At 31.8% G+C, this 15,849-nt stretch overlaps 1 protein-coding gene across 1 annotated transcript in view; it reads right to left on the bottom strand.

Moving 5' to 3' along the window:
* LOC145256149 (R3H domain-containing protein 4-like) overlaps positions 1–15,849 on the bottom strand; it is a 111,282-nt gene that overhangs the window by 16,189 nt on the left and 79,244 nt on the right. The window contains exons 2-5 of the mRNA XM_080114735.1: positions 9,634–9,797; positions 8,286–8,404; positions 4,313–4,475; positions 2,362–2,447 (exon numbers count right to left, since the gene is read on the bottom strand). Of these exons, the coding sequence (XP_079970861.1) occupies positions 2,362–2,447; positions 4,313–4,475; positions 8,286–8,404; positions 9,634–9,797 (532 nt within the window). The remainder of the gene's footprint in view (positions 1–2,361; positions 2,448–4,312; positions 4,476–8,285; positions 8,405–9,633; positions 9,798–15,849) is intronic.

Genomic DNA, 15,849 nt, shown 5'->3' with positions numbered 1-15,849 from the left:
GGTGACTCCACTGGTTTGCAGGTTTAATAGTTAAATAGTTTTCATTTACAAGGTCTAAGCTGATTGGCACAGGCACGCAGCTTGCCTCCTGGCTTGTTCAATCATACATCATGTCTCAGGTTAGTTAAGCTTGTGATGAAGGAAATAAAGAGGTCGAACCCAAACATTTCTTTCTTTTTTCTCTCTTCCATACTTGAATCCAGAACTGACAGCATGTTGCTTGTTGGCACTAAAAAGATGACTAAAATCCATTTCCACTTAAACACACACACACAACATTTAAACATTCAGTTTTTTTCTAATAATATAAAAAGCAATGAACACTCTCTTTAATAACTTTCAATTAAGAAAATATAATTCATATAATTGAGCAGAGACATTTTAATATGATATTTCAGACACATGCGATGCATGGCACTTAAACTGTCAACATCGGAACTCTTCTATATTTCAACTAAAGATTCTCTCTTGCTCTACAAAAACTCTTAATATTCACAAACATTCTATTGCTGGACTCCTATTTCTAAACACAAATAAAATATCTCTTATGTGAATATATCCCTCTTCATCTTTAATTTTTTTGTTCTTTTTATTTAACACTTGCGGTGGGTACCCGGCTTTGCCCGGGTGTTTGGAGGTGTGTGTGGTTTTAGGTAAATCAAAACACCTGGGTGTTGTGTTCGGGGGTGGGGGGTTAAAATAAAAAAGTTTTGGTAGATAAGCATGAAGGATCGAACCTGAACCCTTGAATCAAAGTTGGAAATTAAAGTGTGAAAAAAAAAACGTGCAACATTAACCACTGGGCCACCACGAAATAGTAACGGAAACATGTTTGAATTTATTTAAGTATTAAAACTTGGCAGGTGCCCGTACTTAATGAGGTCAACTTTGACTGCGGGCAGTATTTTATTTACTGCGGGGCAGGATTTTTTTTTTTTGTTTCAAGATGTTGTGGTGGGGGAAAAACCAGCTCCCCATTAAAAGGGGATTGTCCAAATTGAATAGCAATTGTCTGATATAAGGAGAAACTCCACATTGATCAAAGCTGATTGCTTTCAGACGTTTCTGGCGATCACGACCGGAAAAATGTCGCCAGAATTAGTTTCGCTTTTATTATACGAAAAAGCTTAATGCACATGCAGCGATCGAAAAATGTTGAATATTTATCTTTTCAAAGTCGAGAAAATTAAATAGACAGGTGACCCCCGTTAACTCGTAGATATTATGATTTAGACGTGATATAAAAAGTTTTAAGAAGAAAGGAGCCGACCGAGAAGTCCAGCGAAAAAAGCCTTTTACAGACATACACAAAAAGCGAACATACATACATACATACATACATTTTCGCTTTACTATTTATAGATGTCTCTCGTCTTTTCCATCATTCTAAACACTCCAAAACAAAAAGGCCCTAATAAGAATGGAGATTTTACAAGTGGTGACCCCAAAAACAACTTCTATAGAAAATAACGTGCAGTCAGACTTCTCTATCTAGACAAGTTATATTTTCTAGAATCAAAATCATATATTTTGATCAAAATTGGAATAAGGATTCTTGACAAAGTTCAGTAGCATTATATTTTGATTTTGATATCTTTTAATCTTCATAAAAGGATATAAAAGTGGTGCAAAACTGTTCTGTTTGTAGAATTAATTTTACCCAGCCTGGGACAGATATTCTACTAGTATTTTTATAAAAAAAAATTAAAAGATTGATATATTCATATAACACCACGATAAACTATTGTGAATTATGGATATCAAAAGTTGTGGAAACTTGAAGATTATATATCAAGAAAGGGTAAATAGAAAGTTTGCAAAGATTATTGAGAGTACAGTGCAGTAATGTTTACTTCTTTTTTTTCTTTTTTTTTATTTTGAGTTGGTGATTATGTTACAGTGAAATATTACTTTTTAAAACAACACTTTAAGGGAACAAAAGACAAAACTAAGGATGCCTATAAAGTGAAGTTGAAACTATTCCTTCCAGGTTTCAGAATTTTTCAGATGAGGATTGATAATTTGTATTATTTAAATTATTCGGATTTACTGTGCTCATTCTCTAGGTGATTCTCAGGTTTTGTCCAATCTAACCCCCAACATAAAGATACCAGAGTTGTAAAAGATGTATGTGAAGAAAATCATAGGTTACATCAGCCGAAAGGTTGTAAGAATAACATCCAAGATATGAACAGAAGTTGGAATAATTGATCCCAAATAATATGCATTCCTTGCATATCATCGTCGTTATATTCTCACATCAGTACACGTATACCATATACTTATGGAACCATGAAATTATCATTGTATGTGCATAACTAAAACAAGAAACTATGATGTTAAAACTGGAGATTGGTTTACCTGTGGGAAATGGCGGCGTTTCAATGTACTCCTCAGTCTTCTGTCTAATCTTTGGTAACATTCCTCTGCAGTAAAACCTGGATGAGCTGCAATAATAGAAAAAATGAAGAATTATGTTTTGGAATTTTTGAGATGAAGATTATTTTGAGGATTCAGACTTGTGTTCTCATCTTGAATGTTATTCTCACCACATTTCAGTTGATGTAATCTCTCTCCTTCATCAGTTACATCTTGTCAAACTCGGAAATCTACACAGAATTTTGAACTGAACATTTTATTTGATCCATAAGGATCAATTTATTCTCATTGTGACAAGGTAAAAGTATTAATTTTTATCTTATTCTTAGTATTGCTTGAAGTGAGGACCAAATCTTCAACTTCCAGAAGACTGTGATATAGAATTTTACTTAATACTTTAATCGTTAACATTTCCATAAAGATTACCAAAAGTTTGACCAGATTCGCCTGAAGGTCAGAGTTTAAATTAGTCAAAACATTACGAGAATAGCATCCAAGATGAAAACAGTAGACCAAATAATGCAAAACTGAACAAATTAGAATTATAAAAATATCAAAATGCTTTCATAATTCCATCACCAAATTTACAACATTCAAAACTCATAATCTATTAACAAAATCTTTATATTAATACGATAGCATGTGTGTTATTTTGTATGTCATGCTTACATCTTTTTTCTTCTGATGGACTGTTGTTTAATTGTTATGACCTTCCATTTCTTGTAATAAATAATTTGACCAAGAATTATTCATAAGTTTTGCTCTCAGTTTTGATTATAGCTGAAGGAACTCAAAGTTATATATATATATATATATATATATATATATATATATATATATTTTTTTTTTTTGCTCCATAAGTTTTGGTTCAAGCCGATACACCTAGGTCATATGGATATATTTTTTTATTTTTGAAATCACAACTTTATAATATATAAGAATTGATAAAAAAAATTGACTCTATAATAATATATATGAAATCTGCATACATTAAAATATCATATTTAAGCATATTTTACGACTGGGCTATGCCAGGCATCCATACTAGCTTAGATAAATACTTTTGCAGTTTTAACAAAAGAGCTACAATAATATCAGAGTGCCTCAATTTACACTGAACATCCACAGAATACCAACATCAATGTATTACATATGAAAGAGTTTGCTGTGGAACTTCCACAGATCTCGCTAGTGTTTTATTATTCATTTGCAAGTTTTGACTTAACTCATTCATCATCAAAGAGAATATTTTGTGAAAGAATTTATTCAGTGTAAAGTTTTTAGTAATTAACAATATTGATTATGATTATTTTTCAATTTCATTATTTTTTAAATCTGAAGTGAACATAAAAATTCTATATTTATCTTGCAAAGTTATTTCTGTTGATAAAATAAACATAAAAGTTAAACTTATGCACCTGCATAAAAAAACATAAATGCTGTTGTTTCTCTTTTGTGTAGATAATTGTAATAATATGAAAAAATCTAACAATTACTACTACTGCTGCTACTACTACTTCTTCTTCTACTACTTATTAATTCATTAGTAGCTTTTACACAAATCATTATTAATGATTGCTCAGTCTGGAGTCTGAGTGACAACAAGCCTTCCCAGATTTCCAACAATCTCTGCATCTTGATAACCATTACAAATTATTTTACATTATCATAACAGCTTTTACTATTGATTTCTTGCTGACAATGACTATTGATTCTCTCAGGAATAATCCTATCTAAAGACCTAGCACTCTCCGCAATTTTCCACAAGAAATCTGAGTGGTACTCTCTCTTCTTGATCTTTTTAGTCTTCTTTATACTTCAAATCATTTTGTATGATACCGGCTGAAGTTAGTACCATCAGATGTGTGTATGGGAGTTTTATTATTTCTGGGAAATGAGTTAGATACATAACAAAGATATTTTTCAAACTTACTGGTTCTCATGTCAGGAATTAGCTCCCATGATTCGGGATCAAAATCCTTATCTGTATCATTTGTGGACTGTTCAGTCTCCTCAGACTTGTCATGTTTTTGCTTGGAATTTTCGAGAAATTCCCGCTGCTCTTCTTCACTACTGTTAATGTAGTCATTCCATATCTGTAACCAACAAAACAAAAATAAGTGAAAAATCTATACAAATACAACAGTAGGTATAAATACATGTGTGTATGTGTGAAAATATTTAATGGATACACTTTTAAACTACTGGTCATATAATACTGAAATTAACAGGATATAGTAATAATACACCAAGGATGGTTTATAACAAGTGAAATCTTTGTTTGAATGGATGAATAACGTGTATAGAAATATGTCGGCAAGTTAAAATGCAAAATGTTCATTTCAAGTTGCTAACATATTTTTATTAGTTTCACGCATGCACAAATTCAATCATAGTTAGAAATCATTTAATTTTAAATCTTTCTTATCTATCTGTTGGGTTAGCTCAAATGGTAGGGAACACAGCTCAAGTGTTAAATGAAGGAACGCGACTAGAACACTAAATGTTTTGGTTTTAGTTCTAGCTGATGGTACCCACGTTATATTATTTTAACTTTTGAAATCACTACTATATATATAATATTCAATAGAGAAATGGCTCTGTAATAATAGAAAATCTACATGAATTAAAATATATTTCAGTATATTTCACGACCAGCAAGGTTGGCCACCTCCTACCAGTATATGAAATAACAAATTAAATAAACAAGATCAGAGAGCAAACAAATACTTGTATTAAAATCAAGATTTAACTACATAGGCAAACAATTTTTGTTCAATTTTCCACTTGCTTTATTGGCTGATTTAAAATCTGTATTCAGTTTTTTTCTATCATGTAATTTTTGTTTTGATTTCTGGCAAATTCTTTCAATTATGTCTAGAATCCTTATTCTCATTTTGAACAAAAGCATTACATGATTTTGATTATAAAAAAAATGTCTAAAACTTAAAGAATTTTTGTTAGAAGAAAATGAATCAAATTTAATGTAAATCTGAAATATTTGAATTTTCAAATGAGAGGTTATGCCCACATTATGCCCCCAAAAACCGTTTAAAATACTTCAAAGAAACTGAAATTTAAGGAATATTTATTAATTGATGTCTAATACTTTCTGTTAATATTTCCTCAAATTAAAGGTATCTGAATTATGATGAAGGTAAGAAGATATCTACAGGAACTGGAAATAATGTAAGGATAAGCAGATAGAGTTATTTTGGAGTTTTCCTTCTCCTAGACTAGTTTCTCTACCAAGGCTTGTGAATCTAGTTTACTCTATTAAATCTATAATTGATAGAGGAGGAGATACATGGATCCACAGTTTTCTCAAAGGTATTAATAAAATTGCTGCAGTAGCCCCAGCAAAATTCAAACAAAGTATGCCAAGTTGGTGAAGGTAACCACTACACTATCCTGGCATCAAAAGGATCCATGATTTACCATATTACATTTTTATCCAGTTTTTAAGTTGGGATCAAAGTGTAGTATCTATTTAGTCTCCTAAGGTCATTCTTCCAGGCATGACCTCATTCTTTCAGATAGAGGATGATGGATTCATTGCCTGTCACCTATGAAGACCTTATTTGTAATGAAATGCCAACAAGACTATGTATGTATTTTTAATCTCATCTAGAGTGCCTTTTTTTTTGTGGAATTAGATTTTCCTCGCATTAAAAACAAACTTTATGTCTAATTTTTATCTCGTAAAAAGGTAAGTAAATAGGGATTTCCTATCAGGGTTATAGAGTTAGGGAGGTTTGGAGGGACTTAGAGTTGTAAGACAGATGATCAATCACCACAACACCTTTCTGGCAACTCCTGCAGCTACACTGGCTCTGACTGTATTAGCTTGCCTTCGCGTCAAACTTTGTCTGCAACGCCGAGAAGGGGACTCTGGTAACTAACTGGGCAAACCTAGGTCTCCTTATCACCTGCCCAGGCTTGCATCTGGAGAGCCAATTCATACTTCGAACTGTATAGATGCTGCAGTGCACCAGACTAGATACAAAATGCCATTGTTTTATTATGCACAATGTTGCCATCAATCTACTAGTGAGAATACCCATTCCAAACAAGTCCATAATATCGGTTAATAATTATGAAAAAGCATTGAAATGGAAATAATTTAGTATTTAAATTTTGAATAAAGTTTATGGAATGTCGACAAACACAGAAATTGAACTCATAACAAAGACACTTTATCAAAACTCCAATACTAACGATTACTATGATACTATCCCATTGATTACTGTACACGCAATAACCCTTATCCCCGAGTGACCTCCATGTAAAAAAAAAAATAATAATTAAAAAAAAAGATTCACTTTTCAAAACGTATAGATGCATCTAAAATTTGTAAACTGACAATAATGCAATGCAATTAAATCTGTATAAAATATTAATTGTATTTATACACCTTCCATACCCATTAAAAAAATGAGATTGCAAAAGAGGAAATGTATTGCAAAAAAGTTATCAAAACTTAATTGATATCACTAAAGTAAAAATTTTAGACAAATTGTTCCAAAACTGAATTCATATATATATATATATATCTTCGTTAATTTAATTCTTTTTATCCCCCCCCCCTTTTCATACGTTTTTCCCCCTTCATTCGGTTCAAATAATTTGAACTACATACTGGTTTTGGAGATTAGATTTTCAGACTTTGTAGTATTTCTTATCGATTAAACGCCAAAAAAAAAAAAAAAGTCCTCAATTTCAATAATGGCATTTCCCCCAGTGCTATTAAAATCCTTCATAAAATTTTGTACCCACAAAAATCTTTTATATATATATATATATATATATATATATATAAAAGTTGTACATCAAAATATATGTAAATTCATCCGATATTTTTGTTTTTATAAATAAAATAAAATTTTTGATAAATGATTTCTAGCGGTACTATTATGATGACTGTGTGTTGAATTATGTCCCTTTGACTCTAGATTTTACAGTCGAAAAACACACACAAGAAATTTTGCTATTAAAACATGTTTTTTCTTGTTTAAAAAGAAAAAACTTGATGAATTAGTGTAATTTTTGGTGTACTGTTTTTTTTTTTTTACATCTAACATGTAAATACATAATAAAATTTTGGAGCCATTTTGTTTTTCGTTTTACGATCAGTTTTTAATATTGAAGTAAAACTGAATAAGCAGCAAATTGTAAATAATATTCATTTTAAGAATATTTACCTGACAATTATTTTACATTAAGAAAAAATATTTATTTTTCAAACATGATTTAAATTGTTGCAATTTTCAAATAAAAATAAAATAAAAAGATATATGCTTTATTTAAAAAATATTTAGATGACATTAATAAACATTTTATCGAAGAAAAACAATTTTTTCTTAATATCAGACACACATTCATTATTTGAAGTGAAATATTATCATTAACAGTAAATTGTATAAGTAGATGAAAAAAATCAACTTTAATTTTAAATCTATCTATTTGTCGATAGCTCAAATGGTAGGGAATGCAGTTGAAGTGCTAAATGTTTTCGTTTCAATTCTAGTTAATGGCACTCTAATCATTTTTTTTAAACCTGAAATCAGTACAATATATTAGGTACAATATAATATTCAATAGAGAATTGGTTCTGTAATAATACAAAATCTGTGTGAATTAAAATATATTTAAATGTATTTTACGATTGGGTAAAAGCTCCTCTGCTAGTTTATAATAATTATGACGAATACTGAAAATCAAGGGAGATAAATCAAATGGACTTGATTCACATGTCATAATTTCAATCGTAGTTTGAAAATCATTTTGTTCAATTTACAATTTAATATCAATAGCAACAATGTCACTGGCACATGGATAATTTCCCAATAAAAACATAAGTTTAAGTGAAGCAAGAGTGTAAAGGAATAAATGAAAAATGAATTTACCTCCCATTTTTCAGACTCCATGAGAAGCTCAGCAAACACAGAAACGTTACTCTCCAACTTATCGTGTTTCTCCAAGTTGTCCCAATCTTCCTTGGGAACCAAATTCAAAAGGTGGCGCACTAAAATAGTTGAACAGAGTAAGAGAGATTGGGAAAGTGAATAAAAATAAATATGACTCTTGTTGTTTAACGCTAGGCATTGGAATTTTATTTATTCAAATATTTTTAAACAAATATGAGATGCTTGTCATTTTAGTATCATTTTTCAAGACTTGTACATAACCTGAATGTTTTTTCAACAATTCACTAAATATACATACCATACATTTTGTGTAAGAATGTATACAGACTTTTGTAAAATAGCAATATTCATATGATTGTGCATTTTTTTTACCTGTTTGTTGGTCACCTATCAGTTCCAAAACCACTCAACAAATTTAACACTACTACAACTACTGAAGATAATAAATACTAATAAATTCCAAAGCTATTAAGCAGAATTATAATATCCAATTCGGTATGAATCACCCTTAGTATACCAGACGTGTTATATAGAGGTAAAAAAATATATTAATACTTATAATAAACATTTGCTGTTGTTACAATGATGTTCAATATTGTCAGGTTCGACTTCTTCCATGGCATGCACCACATCCTGAACCACAGTAGCCCATGCATGGCAGTTGTGAGCAAGGTTACATAAGTTGGTTAACTAATCATGATTCCACTACTGAAGACCAATCATCCGTGGATCGCCAAGTTCAGCTCTCTCTGATGGTTATTGCCCATGTCCTCAGCTGCCCATCAATATGTTTGTGCCACCCAGGCAGAGAAGTAAGGAACATGACATCACAAATTAATTCTTCCTCTGAGTAACTAGCTGCATGTTGTAACCATTGAAGACATCACTGTAATAAGATGGCAGAAACTTCAGGCTGAAGTGTTAAAGAACAGCAGTTGAGACATGGTTGGCACACTGGCAATACAAATGCAGCCAAGACAGTCATTGTCAAAAATTTCAAACTTTTGATAAATCAACCACTCCAATTGTTCATCAATGTTTACTGCTCTAGATCAGCTGTGTTCTGTCTATGCCCATGCATAGTAACAGGGTTACAATAAAATAAATTTACTATTAAAAACTATCAATATAAAATAATATTATACAACAATCAGATATCAACAAATAGTAACACTCTTCTGCAAGGTCTTTTTACACATGTTACATGGTTTCACTGAAATTGGATATTTCCAACTGTGTCACATGCAAAATATAATAATCGAAAGAACAATGTGCAAGTGTGTGACATTAAGGGGGAGTACTGCATCTATGAGAAATGAATACTTACAGTTTTCACATCTACGAGCTTTGTTGGCGCCCATCTTCTTCTTAATGTATAAGTCATCAATTGACTTGTACAAAGTACCTTTTCGGTTACTGCGACCTTTGTTCAAGCCACGGGATTTGCTCAGCAGAGACGGCTCAGGGAGTTCATCCTCCACCTCCAAGAGACTACAAAAATAAAAACGTGCAGAAATCAATCACAGAGAAAAGTACAGCAGTCTTAATTTTTGTTTATGTGCATATTGTTGAGAGGGTAAAGGTCATCAGGTCATGTGGTTTCAAAAAAAAAAAAAAAGAAAAAAGTACAAAACAAACAGAAAACAAAAACACACCAGGTGGCAGCACTAAAACATTAGATCTATAAACTTTTAATTTGGTTTTGCAAAATCAATAATTGATAAACAGTTATTTCATTCACATGTTCCATACATTTTTTTTCATTTTAGTTGCGGTGATTTTCATGAAATTTTGGTGGTTGTATTCTATAGTCTTCTTCAGATGCTCCTTGGAAAAGTGCTCTAAATCCATAGACATCTGAGAATTTTTAACTGTAGTTTTCATTCCTTGTTTGCTGCCCATTTCAATAACTTAGATATTAATTTTTTTGTTTTTAATTTCTTCATTTAAGATAGAATTCACTATCTTTAGGTTGAAATAATCTTTTAACTAATACCTATATTCTCTTGGCTATGTTTTCAGTGAAGTAAATAAAGGGTTCGGTTCAAAATTCTCAGACTATGACTAAAAACACTTCTGAAGAAGACCAGAGAATACAATGATCAAAATGTGAAAATGGCAGCAACAATCGCACTTCTACTCATTATAAGAAACAAATCTGTTTGTTAAGATTGAAAGTTTTGTTTAATTTCTTTTAAATAATTCATTTATTTTAGTTTTTCTTTTGTAGTTGCTTATAATATTTTCATATTCTTTTTTTTAAGTTCTTCTGTTTAATATTAAGATTTGGTTTACTTTTGGGTAGGGATAAAAATAAAACATGAAGTTAAAACAGCATAGCCATTAGAAAGAAAAAAAAGTTGGGAACTCTTGTTCTAAAAGATTTTTTTCCAAATAGAGACAGAGAGAAATGTACCCTATTTCATGAAGAGGAACTATATTAAAACTAATTTAATCAACAATTCTTTTCTCTAAAGAATTTCCCTATATATTTTAATCACACAAATAAATAAATACTAAAATGTTCTTTCAATCTGGGATAGAGTTATGTTTGGAAAAAATTCCATTTTAATTCTTCTAATTAGCAGTCCATTTATAATTGACTAAACAATTCACCCACCTTCACTTAGCTACGTATTTCACTTATCCTCTTTCACTGTATGTTGATTCAACTACTCTCTAATATGTTTTAATGTAAGCATTTAAAGAAAGAGTGACTATTTTTTCAGTTACTTCTTAATTGCTTTATTTTGCCAATCAAATTAATACTGCATGTTTGTACACACTGTAAGCATCTATGTAAATTAACAAAGTAATATGGTAACAGTCTAGTGTCAGCATTTTAAGTTGTGATATGGGCATGACACTACGGAACAAAATGCATAGAGATCGGAAGGAAAGAAAAGGGGGGAAGAGAAAAAGTAAGATGCATGGGAAATTACGCTCAGCAAGTATACGGTGACACTTCCTTTTATTTCTTCAATTTGTTATATCGCATATCCCTCCGTATTTACATGAATAAACCAGAAACCAGCAGGAGCAGCGACAGTGATAATAATGGCGACGCAAAGACAAAGCCCATTCGTTGATACAACGCAAATGAACACACTAAACACATACGCCAACTTCAAATCCCATTTTTTTTATATACACACAGTATAGAATAATTCACACCTCACTTCAACAAAGAAAACTGCTAGAGGAAGCTGCACATCTAAAGAAAAATTAAAATACAAAACACAAACATCACAGCAGACGCATCTCCGGCACCATATAAACACAAATAATTATTTCACAAAACACTGCAACAGTACAACACCTACTAGAATACATTCACAACTTTCTTAGCTTTAAATCGATATAACACATATATACAAACATCAAACACAAATAAAAAGCAAAACGATGACCAGCGATAAAAGCTGCCTTTTGCCTACTACTACGTCCGCATCGTGAGTAAAAAATGTTAGCTTTTTCGACAAGCAACCAGATCGGCTCAGATCAGTCCCTGCGTGTCAGCCATGAATCTCGCTCTGTCAACAGCCAGCAGCAGTTAACCCTTCACCTACAACACCAGCTCATGAGATTACTGCGCCACAGCTGCCATCTCACTTGTGATACTGGATAGCAAGCCTTGAAGATTACCCTTCTTCCGCCGTTGCCAGATCACCACAGTGCACCAGCCAACAGCCATCAACCTCTCGCCAGCAACACCAGCTATTAAGGATTGCCACACCCATATCCCAGACCAGAACACTAAGCCACATTCCCGTCATCGCCGTCACCGCACACATATTCCAGACACCAGAATGCTAAGCCACGTTCCTGTCATCGTCCCCTTCCACCTCAGCCTGACAATGACTTAGATCGTTACGGAGTTCATATCAACACCTGACCAGCATTCTATCGACACCTCGCCACCACCAAATTATCCTGACACACCAAACAGTTCGTTTCGTGATTGTTTAAACTTTAAATAAAACGTTTAAACTCAACCTTTTCGTTTTTCACTTTCTTGCTTCCATACGCTCAGTTTTGTAATATAACAAATTGAGAGTCAGCTAAGTTTGGTGCCATGTATTGACAGCCAGCTGTGTCTTGACAATCGTCCAATGTGGTGGTCAGACAAAAAGAATATACTGATGCTAAATACTTGTTGGTAATTAGCGTGGTAAACAAAAAAACAACTTTTTTCTTGAATCTGGAAAGTTTGTGTCAAAGTAATCATTTCCTTTACAACTGTCTTTGTGACTTTATAACTTGATATTTTTCCTCTAAATATAATTTGCATAAATTATTACTTTTATTACCATATAAATTTAGACAATGTAGTACTAATTTTATATCCTTAGTTGCTAAATTTCGACATGTGATTACTATATCTACTTTTCAATTGATTTTCTCTCACTCTTATGTACATTGTCTCGTTATTATTATAATTATCATCATCATTATTATTATTATTATTGAGTATCAAACCTAGTGTACCGGAAATATTATCTGATATGAATAAATAAAACCTACTTAACACAGATATGCATTTGAACAACATGGAGACACAAATCTCTGGAAAATAAAATATTTGATTTGATGCAAAGGCACCTGCTAAAGTTATCTGTAGATGGAAATGCACTGTCCCAACCAATAAAATGGAGGGAAGCTAGGTCCCATTAGAAAGGGAGGCGCTACATTGACAGTGAAGGCAAAATATCAGAACGGACATTTACAGGCAGATGCATAGGCATCACAAAATTGTTACATAAACTAGTCCAAATTGAGATAAAATGGAGTGTGCTGGTTAGCAAGTTTGAAAGACCAATCTCCTGCACTTCCTTCGTCTTTCTTTCTTTCACTTCCTCATTTATTTGTTGCAACCAAATTATAAAAAAAATATATTTTTATACATCAGTGTTTTTCATAATTCTTTTATGCACAGCAGAATTCAACATTATGTCTATGTTTACATTATCTATTAAATATTTATCATGAATGGACAATTGATTTTATCTACAATTACAATGCCATCATATTAAAATTAGCACTGCTACTATTATTATTTACATATTTCATACAAAAGTAACTAAGTTTAATGTTATTCTGATTTATAATTTTTAAATAGTCCATTGTTTTTCAGAAAATATTTATTCGTCTATTATACTAAAGAATATTTTACGAATGTCGTTTTTAAATTTTAGTATTATAACATTTATTAAACAGATTATATTTTGCTTTCTGTTATTTCTTTTTATAGGTTAATTTAATATGTTCATATTACTGTAATTTTTAGATCTTCTACAGCTTATTGAAGTGGCAATTTGTTTAAAAACTGTACTCGGGTTGATTAATTTATTAATATATATACAAGATAATTAGTAATTAGTTTTGAAAAGTTTATAGGTTTCATTATTTAAATCGAAAGTTATATTTAAAAATATTTACTTGGTAAAGTGTTCTTTAAGATAAATATTTCCTTAAAAAACAATAATCTATCTAAAATTATCAATAAGAATAAGATACAATCAAGGATAAATAAACAACCTTAACCTGTATCCGACCTACATGGAATCATGAGGGGTTGTGGCTGAACAAAACATGACTATGTCTAATCTTGCTTACACAGATAATATTGTCCTACTTGGATCGACTGGCAAGGAGGTGCAAGCTGTGCTCAACTGAGTGCATACTGTTGCTTGCAGATTAGAGATATGCATCAATGCCTCCAAAACAAAGATCATGTCTTCTCTGATTGACCAGGATACCTGGTAGCCATTCACACTGGACGAAATTCACCTAGATAATGTGAATTTCTCTGTCTATCTTGACTCTACTATCATGCTAACTGAGCAGGCAACACCTGAGATTGGACAGTGAATATGGGCAACACAATCCACATTCTCTCATCTCAACTAGTCTGTGATTCCGATGGGAAATACACTTGGACACAAAGAGATGCATCTATCAGGCACTGGTGAGGATCATCCTTTGCTATGGCTATGAAATGTGGTCTATGAAAGTGGTGAATCTGCACAAACTGGAAATCTTTGACAACGACTGTCTTTGCAAAATTCTGCGTTACCACCATGGCGATCATGTTCTAGTTTCTATTCTCTGCTGGAGTTTAAACTTACGTTCCCAACTGTCCATCGTTCTTCAACAATGTCTCCAGTGGTTTGGGCATTCAGCTCATGGACCAGAGATAGAGCTCATTCACTGGCTTACACAAATGTTTTGGAGGGCAGTTAAAGACCTGAGCGACAACAATTAATGGCGATACTATTGGGTCCACAAGTAGCTGGTCTCCAGCGTTGGAATTGGAAGTGGTTAGCCATTTCCTGCAACCTGGCCTAGGATCAACAGAACTGAACTGCAATGGTTCAACATGCAGTTCGTGCTCAGAAGGAAGCCGGTTCAATCCGACCAAGGTGACTACAAGTACAAATACATAGGGCATTTCATACCAATATCACTAAATAGAAAAACAAATATCAAGTAAAAAAGGCAAGATAAAATTTGGCAAATTATCAAGTCCAACTGGAAATCTAAATTTATATTAAGAAGTCATTTTTAAGGAGCACAACATGCTTCTCTTCAAAAACAATAAAATTTTATATATATATATATATATATATATATATATATATATATATATATATAGTATCTTTCTGTTTGGGGGTACAATTAGAAACAAGTCCCTATATTAAGACCAAACAACTTTTCAAGTAAAATTTTATGAGGAATCTGATGGTGTTATTAATTTTGTATTAGGGACTTTTACAAAAATAATGTTGAGTTTATGCTAACGCTGGCCATCCATAAGCAATAAAAACAATGTTGTACTTTATTTATAACAAAGCATTGTAACAAAATTATATACAACTTTTTTAGGATAAGAATTTATAATAAAATAAATTATAAGAATGATGGTTTGTTTGAGTGTCAACAGTAACAGATTAATAATGATTTTAATTTTGCACTCTGAACTGTTTAAAATAGGAGCTCAATATTTGTGCAAACAAAGCAGAACTAATAATTACATTGTAGGTCCTTTAATATGTTGATAACTATTTCCATGATAGCACATTTCTTTGGATTGAAAAAACAAAATTTTCTCAAAATTTGTTTACCTGGAAAGAGGGCTTGCTACATCAAACTGGACTGATAATATTCAGCACACAATAATCAAAAATAATTTCAAATAATTTTTTTATTTAGTTCTGCATGTGTAAAAGATGACTGTGATAAGCACACCATATTGATGGTCATCTTCAAAAAGATGGTACTAGATGATAACATAGTAGACTCTTTCTGCTACCTATGAGACATGTTGACTGCCGCTGGTGGATGTGAACACAGTACAGTGACAAGTGAAGACAACATGGGAGAAAAAATATTAAAAATGTCTGACTCCTGGACAAGGGGGAAAAAAAAGACATTAAATGAATAGAAGCTGACAAGAAGGAGCAAAAAGTATTTATTTTTAAAGAGAAGAATCATAATTTTAAGTCACTCTTGACCATCCTCAGTGATGAATCTTTGCGATTTT

The sequence above is a fragment of the Euprymna scolopes genome, chromosome 3 (genome assembly GCF_053919585.1).
Source record: "Euprymna scolopes isolate OS-2025 chromosome 3, ASM5391958v1, whole genome shotgun sequence".
In the NCBI taxonomy this organism is placed as follows: domain Eukaryota; kingdom Metazoa; phylum Mollusca; class Cephalopoda; order Sepiida; family Sepiolidae; genus Euprymna; species Euprymna scolopes.
This window is presented reverse-complemented; position numbering and strand designations above follow the sequence as displayed.